The sequence below is a fragment of the Sturnira hondurensis genome, unplaced genomic scaffold, assembly GCF_014824575.4.
Source record: "Sturnira hondurensis isolate 20B ecotype Veracruz unplaced genomic scaffold, ASM1482457v3 Scaffold0006413, whole genome shotgun sequence".
Classification (NCBI taxonomy): domain Eukaryota; kingdom Metazoa; phylum Chordata; class Mammalia; order Chiroptera; family Phyllostomidae; genus Sturnira; species Sturnira hondurensis.
Window position 1 is genome coordinate 4,952,455 of NW_028079044.1, and position 12,862 is coordinate 4,965,316.

General features: G+C 33.4%; 1 protein-coding gene across 2 annotated transcripts in view; it reads right to left on the bottom strand.

The window, feature by feature from the left end:
• PSME4 (proteasome activator subunit 4) overlaps window positions 1-12,862 on the bottom strand; it is a 92,696-nt gene that overhangs the window by 29,603 nt on the left and 50,231 nt on the right. For both annotated transcript variants that reach the window (XM_037047902.1, XM_037047901.1), the window contains exons 17-24: window positions 12,705-12,769; window positions 11,842-12,057; window positions 11,140-11,297; window positions 10,136-10,231; window positions 2,161-2,216; window positions 1,268-1,324; window positions 995-1,050; window positions 806-904 (exon numbers count right to left, since the gene is read on the bottom strand). In XM_037047902.1, coding sequence (XP_036903797.1) covers window positions 806-904; window positions 995-1,050; window positions 1,268-1,324; window positions 2,161-2,216; window positions 10,136-10,231; window positions 11,140-11,297; window positions 11,842-12,057; window positions 12,705-12,769 — 803 coding nt within the window. The remainder of the gene's footprint in view (window positions 1-805; window positions 905-994; window positions 1,051-1,267; window positions 1,325-2,160; window positions 2,217-10,135; window positions 10,232-11,139; window positions 11,298-11,841; window positions 12,058-12,704; window positions 12,770-12,862) is intronic.

Here is a 12,862-nt window from a genome sequence, read left to right on the forward strand (position 1 = left end):
CTCAATCTCCCACTGCTTGCTTTTCATACTGGTTACAGGGCTTTTCCAAAAATCATTGAATTAAATACTGCTCTTTTCAATATTCAGGTCAGACCTAGGTAAGAACCTTTAATGACACCCCAACTGAACATAAAACGGAAGTATTTTCTGCAGACACAACTATAAATGACCTGCTTACCACCTACCACTCTTCCCTACAGCCAATTTCCTAAAGCAGGCCATGTTTGTGAAATCTCCCCGCTCTCTTTTATGCCATTATTCCCTGTCTAGCACCTCTTGCCTAAAAAAGGAACTCACACATTTTTAGACTCAATGTCAACAAAAGTCTCCTACAAAGAAAACTACACAGAACATCAAATTGCTGACTTGAGTATTCTTTCTACCACGCCCCTGGAGAAACTTGTTCTGACTTCTCCTGAAGCACAAATACAACAATAAGAGGTATTTTCCTCCAATCTACATAAAGTCCTATGCTTTAAATTCGTGCCTTTGGATCGCTGCTCCTTTCTTTTACTCAGTAGTTCAGGTTCTTACAAGGCAACCTGAAAGATGGTACCGCGTTATCACAGTCCAAATTTCCTCTGATAGTTCAGAGGCTATCGTGGAAATTGACAGAAGAGTTTGTATTAGAAAAATACATTTTTTTCCTAAGACCCTTCTGGCTATACCATCACATAATAGGTGAAAATCTACTGGTTTTGCTCATGAAAACTTCCTCCCCATGCTGAGGAACTGCTAGATGAGGTGGTTATATCAATATTACACACCTTTAAAGAAAATTGGAGTTGTAGATGAAAATACTCACCCGGTTTTCCATTGATTTCTTTACTAGGTTAAAGCTTTTCCAACGGGAGTCAAATTCATGCTTGTGAGATCCTTGGAATTGCAAAAGGTCTCCAATAATCTGTGCCAAAGAATTTCAAATTTTGTATTTGTAAGTCATCACATCAACTAGTCATATTAGTAATTACGAAACTACTAATAACAAATGTACCTTTATTATAAGAAACAAGGACTTGGTATCATCTTCTGAATTATTAAGTATGTGGTCTACAACAGGAGAAGAAATAGAATTTTGGTTCAAATATTTTGAATTACTACAGTACTCCTAATCCATTAGTTAAAATTGATTAGCTGAAGGGGGAAAAAAAACACTGCCTGATGTTCTCACCATTTAGAATAAAATATATTAAGTAAAAACACATATGCCACAGAATCAAATTCCTATTTATTAATGAAAATAAATTAAATGCATATATGTACTTACTAAGAAGTTTCCTTATGACCCTAGCAATTGCTTCTCGGTGGTTCTCTTTAGATACATCTATTTTAGAAAAATGAGAGAATTTATTTTAGACACAATGAAATGCTCTCATACCTCTGAGGTTTGTATCAACAGTTTGTGTCAAGAACATAATATATTCAGGAAAAAAACAAACAGATTGGCCTTTATCATAGCTGGATTAGTGGCTAGACATGACACAGAATAGTCTTCTCATTTACAATGATCTGCTTATAAAACTGTATTGAATAGGAAAGAAGGTGGGAGGAAAAAAATCCACCTTTGCCAATATTTCAAAGGCTCTATTCACTAATTAGAGATTATAAATGCATAGGATTCTCTAATTAGTTATGGGTGACCTAAATCAAGCAAGCTAAAATTACACTCTAGCAATTAATGTATGCAACTAACTTCAGTGTTAATCCAGCAATAAGAAAGTGTGTCAAATTTCTATTAATGTCAGATTCAGAACATTAAATTAAAAAAATAAAATGTTTTACACATTTACATAAAATTGAACTATGAGAAAAATACAAATACATAAATGTTATAATATTCCCATTCATATCAAGTGTAATGTATCAGTTCTAACATAACTCTAAATATAAATATTATAATATATGAAAGTCTGCCTCTACACATAAAAAACACCCAAATACTTATTTGTTGACCCAATTTCTATCTTTTACTGGCTATTCTTTATGTAATAATTTTCTACTTTCTCTAGAAAAAGAAAAAAACACAATTGTTTAATTAATATTCATTTTTATATATACAAAGATCAGGAAAATTGTAACTACAAAATTATTCCATTTTAACACTTGTAGTGTAATTGACAAAAAAAAGTCCATAGATTTACTGAGATTAGGATCGCGTACCATATTCCAGTCCAGTATACAATTTTGTCTCTTCCAAGGACACCATAGTTGGTACCCTGTATAAAAACAAGAGTGCTTATATTTATTAATAATACCAAAAAGGATTAAAAGGGAAAATATCATTGCTAGAATGTTTAAATCAAAACAAAGATGGTGCTCTTTTAACAAACACAGAATGCCCATCTTCCATAGTCCAATTCTTTACTCTATCCTTCTGAGGACTAATGCTATCTGTTTCATCAATAAGGACAATGTTATTCATCTTTAAAGAAAATGTTAATTACATTTAATGAGTTTAGGGGAGAAACTCACTGCAAAAATGAGCAAAGTACTGACTTCTATATTCAAGTGTAAAAGCTTAAGTCTAATGACAAACATTTACACAAAGTCAGATTTGTAATGACATAGTAAAGATTAAAACTAGTTACCAAAACCCTCAAATTTTATTGTAAAATATACAGTATAGCAAACAAGCTTCTTTAGATAATCACCCTTTCTTTTAAAACCAGCCAAACCCATCTCTCTGCAGAAAAATGTCACTACTTCTCAAGATGTTCAGATACAAAAGACACTGCAATTCCTAAAGATCTGTCACAAAGAAATATGTTATTACAACAAACCAAGTTAGATAAACCCAGTAAATGGTCAAAGGTCACTTTTTGGGTATTTAAGAACAGGTTTCAGCCCTGGCTGGTGTGGCTCCGTGGACTGACCACCAGCACCAGTGTGTGAGCCAGAAGATTGCTAGTTTGATTCCCGGTCAGGGCACACGCCTGGCAATCAATCCATGTTTCTCTTGGTCTTTGATGTTTCTCTCTTTCTCCCTCCCTTCCCCCTCTCTAAAAATAGGTAAATAAAATCTTATACATAAGAACAGATTTTACTGGGAAATATGAACCTTTATAACTAAAAACCTAAATTTTCTTCATTGAATAATATACTTTCAACATTTTATGTCAAAATATGCAAGTCAATTCAATAACTTTTTATAAACAAAGAGATAATACTTTCTAAGGAAAAACAGGCACAAATGCCAAGAAAACATGGGGCCAGCATACCTAATACAGGGCTAATTATTAATAAACAGAAATTTTATATACTGTTCATCACTCACAAATTACACAGCCTTGTAATAAAGAAAACACTTTTAAAATCAATATGCCCCCATCTCTATTGCATTTTTAAGCTGAATTAAGTTATCTTTACTGTAATATTTCATAGTTTAAATTCTGGGATTTATCTAAATGGTAATAATATTAAGATTACTAAAATGCCAATTATTTAACTACATCCCCCAATCTAGAGCCTAGGATGGAAAAATACCACCTCAAGTTTCAAAACCAAGCCTACAGAGTATAAACAAAACAAAGAATGAAAATAGTTTATAATATAAATTTTACTTCTAAATTTACTGCTAATTTACTTCTCAGAGACTTTAGAGTTCAAATTCTAATTCTTAAAACCTGATTTTTATTCTATAAAGCTCCAACCTTTGACAACAGCTTGCAAGCTTGAGCGTTCTGTAAAATTGTGTATGACTGCCCTGACTGGTGTGGCTCAGCGGATTGGGAATTGTCCTGCAAACACAAAGGTCACGGGTTTGATTCCCAGTCAGGGTACAAGCCTGGGCTGAGGGGAGGGTTGTGGGCGAGGTCCCACTTGGGGGCGTGCAAGAGGCCACATATCGTTGTTTCTCTCACACATCAGTGTTTCCCTCTCTTTCTCCCTCCCTCCCTCCTCTCTCTCTAAAAATAAATAAATAAATAAATAAATAAATAAAATAGTTAAAAAAAAAATCATGTATACTAGAAAAATATGTATCCAAACTCTAGTCAGTAAAAATAAAATCAGATTCACTTACAATGAACTTCGAGGAGTCCAATGTGTCTACTGAAATTAGATTTCACCAGCAAAGAGAAAAAGGCTGTGCTCAAGTTTAACAAGCATGAAGCATAAGACTGTTTGTCATCCACCCCCAACCTGACATCGCCCTGGGCAGAGGGTGGGGAAGTGCTTGTCTTGAGCTGTCCTGTGGTAGGACGTGTCTCCTCACTGCCGCTATAAATATAAATCGTTTACTAAAGCAGGCATACAACTGTAACTTACCCATTCCATATCTAGTACTAAATAATATTAAACCAAGAATGCATTTTAATTATCACAAAATTACCCTTTCAAGTAACATAAAAAGCCATCTCTATAGCAAACTTCTTAACAACTTTTAGTGTATCCAAAGGAGGGAAAAACCTATCAAACAAACAAACAAACAAAAACTGACATATCAACTGGAAATTTGAAATGCTTTTCTTGTATGCATTTCAGACCCAGTAACACCATTACTTTGTAATCACATTTAAAAACAAGTCTCATCTAAAAGCCCCAATATTAATTTTTAAAATTCATGTATCACTCTAAATTGTTTCCTACCAAAAAATTTAAAGAAAGATTATCAGTTATTACAATTATTTTAAAATATCAGCCCACATGGGATTTTAAAGTATTAAGTAATACATTTAAATGAAAATGACTTAGGATTTTATTTTTAAAACTTGAATTAAAATACATCTACCATAACTCAAGTGTATAGAAGGTACCTGGTTAGACATATATTAGTTTTATTTGTTCTTACCCATCACAAATCCCTTTAATGCTTATTTACCCAACATTCAGCTTTAATTGATCTCTTTTTATCTAACAAATTTACTAAACTACATTTGGAATGACAAGTTTTATACTCTGTTTTTCAGCAAGTGGAAATATATATTTATACCAAATTATTTCTTCTGATCTTTAAAAAAATAAAATTCATGACCTAAGTAAGATTTTACAATTTTATCTCTTTGTGGTCACATTAATATAATTTGACAAAGGAACTAAATAAAATTTGAACACACAACTTCAACAGCACATTATAAATAATACCATCTAAAAATAATAATGTTAAATCAGCTTCATGGCAACTAGACCACCTAACTTATAACAGAATCTGATCAATATGTGTGCCACTGGAGGTGGGGGTGGGGGTGGTGAACACCTGTTAAGTTTTCTGCAACTATGTTATTTGCACCACTAGATGGCAATCTTCTTTAGATTTGATAGAGTAGAACTGAAAACAATCACTGGTGGAAAAGGATGGCGAAGAAGAAAGAAATGACTAATAATATAAAAATAAAATATACAAGTCAAATATGCAAATGAAGACTAAGTTAACTGTCAGGAAAGAACTGCAAACAGTAATAACTATTCCCGTCTTTAAGTGAGAGAACAGGGTACCCCTTCCAATAATCCCTTCCCTCCCAAGTGAAAACAAGCATCAGCACAAAACCAAGCCACTACCAGATACTTTTTCTTTCAAGATTATGAGTGTTTTACAAGAGTTATTTGGCCTATTTCTGTGTTCTGGTATGCAATTCAATCCTAGGCATCAAAATAGCAATAAACACAAATGAAAAGCTGACCCTTAATCTACCATGTGCACAAAAGGTGGCTAAGTAAAGAGAGAGAAATCTTACATAGTGCTAGGTTTAAAATTAATGCTGAGCATAAGAACTAGCTCCATGTCTGACACACAAGCTTTTAAAAATCAATGAAAACAGTCAGAAGGTGAAATAAGGAGAAAACAGGATTACTCACCGTGGAGTAGTAACTGTTTCCTTTTCTGTGTGCGGCTCCCCCAGCAGAGCTGGGTAGTTCCCTGGAGGTGCCAAGAGAGGTTAGCTAGCCCTGCCCCTCATCGCATAACAACACATCCTTTCACATATTACTGAAATGGTCTCAACTCCTAGACCCTAAGTATGAGTTTTTCTTGAATGAAAAGTTAGTAAAAGCTGAGATCCTAAGAATGACTTAACAGATCTATCAGAGAAAAGGGGGCACAAAGTAAAGAAGAAATATTTGAGATGAAAAATGAGGACTCCTCTACCTTGAGTAACCCTGTTTTTATAGATGTTAGGTTTTTGCTTTATGTGATAGCTGGTTAGACCACAGAAGATTATGAGTGGACTGCAAAAGGAGAAACTAATGACAATTTGCAGATTAAAGACAAGTGCCCAAATTCCTGTAACCCTGGAAAGATATACTCCAACTTCCACATCTATAAAGGTAGAACTATGAGTATAAACTATACTGCAAATATTTCTATTAAATCATTACCTAAAGGTTTCAAGAGCAAAACAGGTATTCCATTTTAAGATTACTTAAGAAGACTTGGTGTCTAACAAAACTGTTAAAAATTAAAATTGTACTACACTGAAAAAATAAATTACCCTTAATTACCTAAAGGGAACTTATTTTACCCATCATCTGAAACAGTAAAAGCACAGCAAGTACAAGGTATTTAGTGACCCCCTCCACTGCTACAGGCCAAAAATTACAATGCAGATACCATTAGGTATATTACTTAGTTTATCCTTGTTAGGATAATCAACTCACCTAAGCTTTTAATTTTGTCAGTCTTTAATCATTTAGCAAAGAAAATTGATTTTCACATTTAGTAGTCATTTCCCTGACCAATGAAATTTTAAGACCACCCCATATACTCTATTAGGAACTAAGATTTTCTTATAGGAAAACTCAGAACTAAGCCTCCAGTTTTTCATTACTGCAATTTTCCCCAAGACAGATACTGCTAATACATGCTCAAGGCAAACTTAATAATGAATGGTTTGACCAAAAAAAAAATAAATAAATAAGGCAGCTAGAATATTTTACCTAATTGAGATCTATGTAAGAAAATAAAAATGTCTGTTTAAATTTAAAAAATTATTTGAGCCCTGGCTGGTATGGCTCAGTGAACTAAGTGCTATGCAGGCCTGCAAACCAAAAGGTCACTGATTCGGTACCAAGTAAGGGCACATGCCTGGGCCAGGGCCCCAGTAGGAGGTATGCAAGAGGCAACCAACTGAAGTATCTCTCAATCACCAGTGTTCTCTCCCTCTCTTTTTTCCTCCCTTCTCCTCTCTCTAAATAAATAAATACAATCTTTTTAAAAATTTTTTAAAAATTGCTTGAGTTGTTATGTGCGTCCAAAAACTGCTTGAGTATTTTGGAAAACCTGTAATGTCCCATAATACAAAGGCAAAAATGTTACGAACAAGAGTGACTCCCCTCAGGCATCTTAGGCATTACACAAAAGCGTTTGTTACCTTTATACATTTCCTTTTCTCCCCGACCTAGTACGTTTTACTTTGCTTCCTATGGAATAACTAATGTCCGAAGGGTTTTCTTTCCATCTACTAGTTTCAAACTGACCTGCTGCTGAAATTTAATTAATAATTATGCTATAAATATTCTTTCTTCGCATTAGGTAGTATGATTTAATATCATAAAACAATGGCACCATTCACTTAAATAATCTAATTTTTTAAAGTCAATTTACATTTAGAGGATTTTGACAACTGACTTATTAAAGAAGTATTTCAGAAATTTAAAAAGTTGACTTTATTTTATGATACCATGGTTGAGAACTAATTACTATCAGTCAAAACAGTCAAAATGTTATAAAGAAAATAAATATAATAAGGCACACATTACCAACCAAATTGAAATTTCAGATGAAGATGATACCAGTTAGAAATTAGTTTTAAAGGAAAGGATTCTGTTAAGAACTAGTTAAAAGCCCAGGAAAGGGCTTTTAACTACATAAACTTGTTTTGGCAACTCAAAGTCAAAGGGCTTGCTCATCCATCCTAATTCTACTTCGGATAAACATTATCTATATGTAACTATGAAGAACCCTGAAAATGTGTATTATTCAATGATTAGAAAGATTGACATTTTCACCATTTTATATTTTATCTTGTTATGTATTATTAAATATACAGGGGTTGGCAAACGTAGATTTACCATTGTTTGTATGAAAAATACAATTAATAATACAAAAATAAACTGCTTTGCATACTCACAATTGCAAACCTATTTCCACCACCCCTATATATAAAACATTTTATACATATATTTAAAAGCATAAACATTATGTTTACAGTAAATACAACTTTTATTACTGCATTATATTTCATTATATTAAATTTCCACATCAAAAGTGAAAGTTCTAAAGTAAAACTTTTCACTCTAAATTACCTTTAATCTTCAAAATTTCTGGGAAAAATCTATAAAGAATGTTCAGGACCAACTTTATAGCTTGTAATGTACAGTAACAAAAGCTAACAAACAATTATATTCCATCACATCCATAAAATTGTTTATTACATGGTATTCTTTTCCTTCTTGAAAATGCATTTCATTATTATAAACTTAGTTGGTTTATAATTATAAAGTATATGGCAATTTTGTCCTGATGCACATTTATTTCAAAAGATAAAGATTGCTTCAATTCACTATTAAGAGTACATATGGTGTAAAAGGGGGACAGGCTGATAGGAACTGCAACAACCAACCTCTAAGCCTCCTGAGCTGACCCTTCCAGCAGTGCATCCTAACGCTCACTCAATACTATAAACCTTCTCACCCTGGCCAGCTTGGCTTAGCTGGTTGATTGTCATCCCTTAAACCGAGGGGTCATGGTTTTAATCACTGGTCAGAGCACATGCCTGGGTTGCAGGCTCCGGTCTCAGGTCAGGCACACACGGAAAGCAATCAATCAGTGTTTCTCTCCCCCCTCTCTCCCTCCCTTTCCCTTTCTCTAAAATCAATAAGCGTGTCCTCAGGTGAGGATAAAATATATCTATATATAAATAGCATCATCATATATACAAATTATACATGCTTTTGCTTTTAAATAAATTGTTGGGATTAAATGACCATATTTCTCACTGTTGACATGTTCACACACAATTAAATTTACTAATGTAATAAATTAAGTATGAAATCACTTTTTAGCATGGCATAAAAGTTAATTCTCAATGTATTATATTGTTAAGATCAGCAGCAAAATCGAAACCAATTTTGTAGATCTCACTTAAAAAATATTGTTTAAAATCAATCTCTCTTAACAAAAATAAATTATTATAAAGTTGCTTATATCAAACTATAAAACTAACAAAAAACAAAAGTTTTTAAAGAATTCAACAAAATCCTAGGTAAACTGAAAACAGATTTCCTTACCTGGAATAACCCTACTTCTCTAATAAGCAATTTAAAGTTCAATGCCTAGAAAGAGTTTTTAGATCGAAATAAGTGGGAATTATGAAAAAGTATGATTCTAAATAATTGACTATGCAAAATATAGGGAAGACAAGCCACATTTTAAAACAAATCCTTGAAGTTTTTCAATATTTTTGTTGCAAAATCCACAAATAATTATCTCTGCTTTGTGTTTTTTGAGGGGGCAGGGATTATTTACTCATTTTTATGTAATTTTCATTATATGGCTGAGCAATGAGATGTCAATGTTGACAGAAAACAATCTACGATGGTACTGAAACTAGCAACTATGTACTTACTAAGAGGGGTACAGTTACACATTGCTGATTTCTGTTCAATTTTTTCAACTTAAATGGTAGCATCAACAGCGGACTAAATCAAGACAAAATAATAATACTCTGAAAAGCACTTAAATTCATAAGAGCAACTCATTAAATCTAAAAGCTCAGAATCATAATGAATAAATAACTTTGAACAAATTTTATTAAAAAACACCCCAGTTTTCTGCTTTCAAATCTTTAACTAACACTGATTGCAAACAAACTAGTATTTTTCTTTCCTTTTTTAAAGAGGAATATTTATCTTAATTAACTCAGTATACTAACAGATGAACTTAAATACCTCCAAGTTCATATTTTAAAACTCATTTATAATGAAAGTTGTCCTGGCACCATATGAAGACCTGAGTAAGCCTTTAAGTTCATACACCAGATTGTGCCTCAGATATTTCTTGCCTAACAATGAAAAAAAGTTTAAAGCGATACAGAAACAACACCAGTAATTACAAAACCAGGGACTCATTATGTGACTAAGACTTAAAATATACGCAAAATGGAAAAACAGCAAAATATGTAAAGTAATTATTTTTACTTACAAGTTAGTGACTGGCTCTCCTTTCAATGGAGGTAAGAGGTTTCCTGAGCCAATTAAACAGTTGTGCACTATAGTCAGACTCTGTAGAACATCATCTCTGGAAAAGAAAAAGGTATTTCCATATTTCAGAAGACTCTAAATCCCTCTTTAAGAAAAAGCGAAGCCCTGGCTGGTGTAGTTCAGTGGATTGAGCACAGGCCTGTGAACCAAAGGATCGCGGTTTGATTCCCAGTCAGAGCACATGCCTGGATTGCAGGCCACTTCCCAGCAGGGGGTGCATGAGAGGCAACCATACAATGGTATTTCTCTCCCTCTCTCCTTCCATTCCCCTCTAAAGATAAATAAATAAATAAATAAAGTCTTTTAAAAAACAGACTAGCGAAATGATTACTTCAAAAGGCAGTTTTGTAGTACACAGCTGACCTTAAGTCAATCATACTTCTTCCTCCTTTCTCATTTCTACCAAATTTGCTATTAAAATTTCATATTCGACAGAATTTTCTTACTATTATTTTTATGCACTTTCAAAGATCCAAACTACACAAGTCTAATGACCTCAAATTAGACTCTCTTTCTTATAAAAGCACCTAGGAGAAAAAAATTACATCATAATGCTTTTCCTGTTAAGTAATCTTCATGTCAATAACATGAATTACTAATAAGATACAACCCAGTAAATCTAAGCTGAATCCAGAAGAGTGGGAATTTCATTTCAAAGGGGGCATACCTACACACATCCTGAGAGATGCACGAGTGAAACCGCTAAGGAGAAAGCACTATAAACTAGGAAAAACCCTGTTTTTCCATTTCACCTGTTCAAATGATACAACAAAATTTCTGTTACACAATGCTGTCTTAAACTGTTTTCTAATTCTACTTATGGAGATGTTCAAAACACAATGACCATGAACACATCAGATATGACATAGGAGGGGGACAAAAATGATTTTTTACTCTGCAACCGTAAAACAAACACCAATGAATTATTTAAAAAAAAAAGCTAACCTAGACATTTCGAGTTCTCCATCCCCACAAAGCTGGAGTCTGATGAGTTCAGGTTGGAGAAAAGAGTCCAACAGATAGAAAGCAAAAGCTACTTCATCGGAAGAAGGAACATGCCACTGGATGCCCAGGTTCCAAAGGTCCCCAGGTTTACCCCAGTCCTAGAAAAGAACAGAATTTGTTCAACAGATTGAGAAGTTGACAAAAGAACATATATACATAATTTGAAATGTTTTAAAGAATATGCATGAGTATTCCAAAAGGTAGCAAAAAAGGGCATGAAAACATTTTACCCCTTCATTATATAACTCTTGAAAAAGGCCTCCCTGAAGAAGCCCTCAAATATTAGTTTACTTATGAGAGTAACAGTAAGTTTACATGAGTCTACTGTGTTCCCCAATAAAATGATGTGGAATTAGAGATTAGATATGGCACAACGAGCCATTGCGCACAAAAACAGGGAAAAAGAAAACTAGCGTTAGCTCCAGCAATATGCTGGAAGTTGGAAACATTCTAGCAAGTGCCCTTCCAGGGATGGAATGCTGTCTCATTCAGGAATCACTAACTAAAGCCAATTAGATCTTCAAAATAAACAATCCAGTAAGTTTTCATAATATACTTAAAAAAATAAAGAGGTGACACCTTCATACACAGCACAGAAAAAACATGACTCTATCCTTGAGTCCTCAATCAATTAATGCTTGCCTTGATAGGAAAGTAGTCAGAAGGCTGCTTGTCAAAGCCACCTGGCACGCTGCAGTATTCTGTAGGGTAGATAAGCGTAGTAGAACGAAGAAGGTGATGCAAAAGGTTACAGGACAGAGTGTAGCCCTGCTTACAGGTTAAATGTAGGGTTCTTTGGAGAATCTTTACAAGTTGCTCCCTATAAAGAAGCAACTTCTTCCCATCTACTCGAGTAATCTAAAAAAAGGAAGAAACAGTTGAAGATATGTGGGTTAAAAGATCAAAAATCAATAATTAATGTAAAGGTGAATGCTCGGCCACTAAAGTAGCCAAAATAATAACTGTTTTTTCTTAAAATAATTTAATTCATTTTGCCTTTCATTTTAATTATATTCTAACAATTTACTGTTTTCTAAGATCAAAACACATTTTCTGAGTCTGGGCCCTCATGTGCCATGGCACAGTACCATCCTTCTCAAAAGTGTCTATTTCCTTTAAGAGGCAAAATTAATTGAATTTCTTTGTTCTTTGGTTCCTGAACTAACCCATAAAAAACAACAACAAAAAACCCCCCCTGAAGTTTGATTAATGGCCAAATTTAGAATATAGAGAAAAAAAGGATTCCCAAATCCAAAACACTTTTCAGTTAATGAGTTACCTATACTTAGAATTAATCAGTAAAAAGTCCAGAACTGAACATAAAGTTATCAACAATTATACTATGATAACAAGAAAATGACATTATCTGAATTTCTGCAGCTGAATCGAAATATTTAAAGCTTATGACTTTTCATGTTTTAATGTCAAATTTGCAAAAAAAGAAATCCTAATAGCAAGCCAACATTTTTATAGTAATATTTTCTTATTCCAAAGATTTACAATACCTCAGACAAAAGTTGAAGATTCCACAGTAACTCCTTGTCTAGCTCTTCTTCATTTAACACATCATCTAAGAAAGGCAAAACGGCATCAGAGGGGCAAAAAAGTCAGGTATCCAACTAAATGAATCCTTTTAAAAGCATTTATATTTAACATTTCTAAT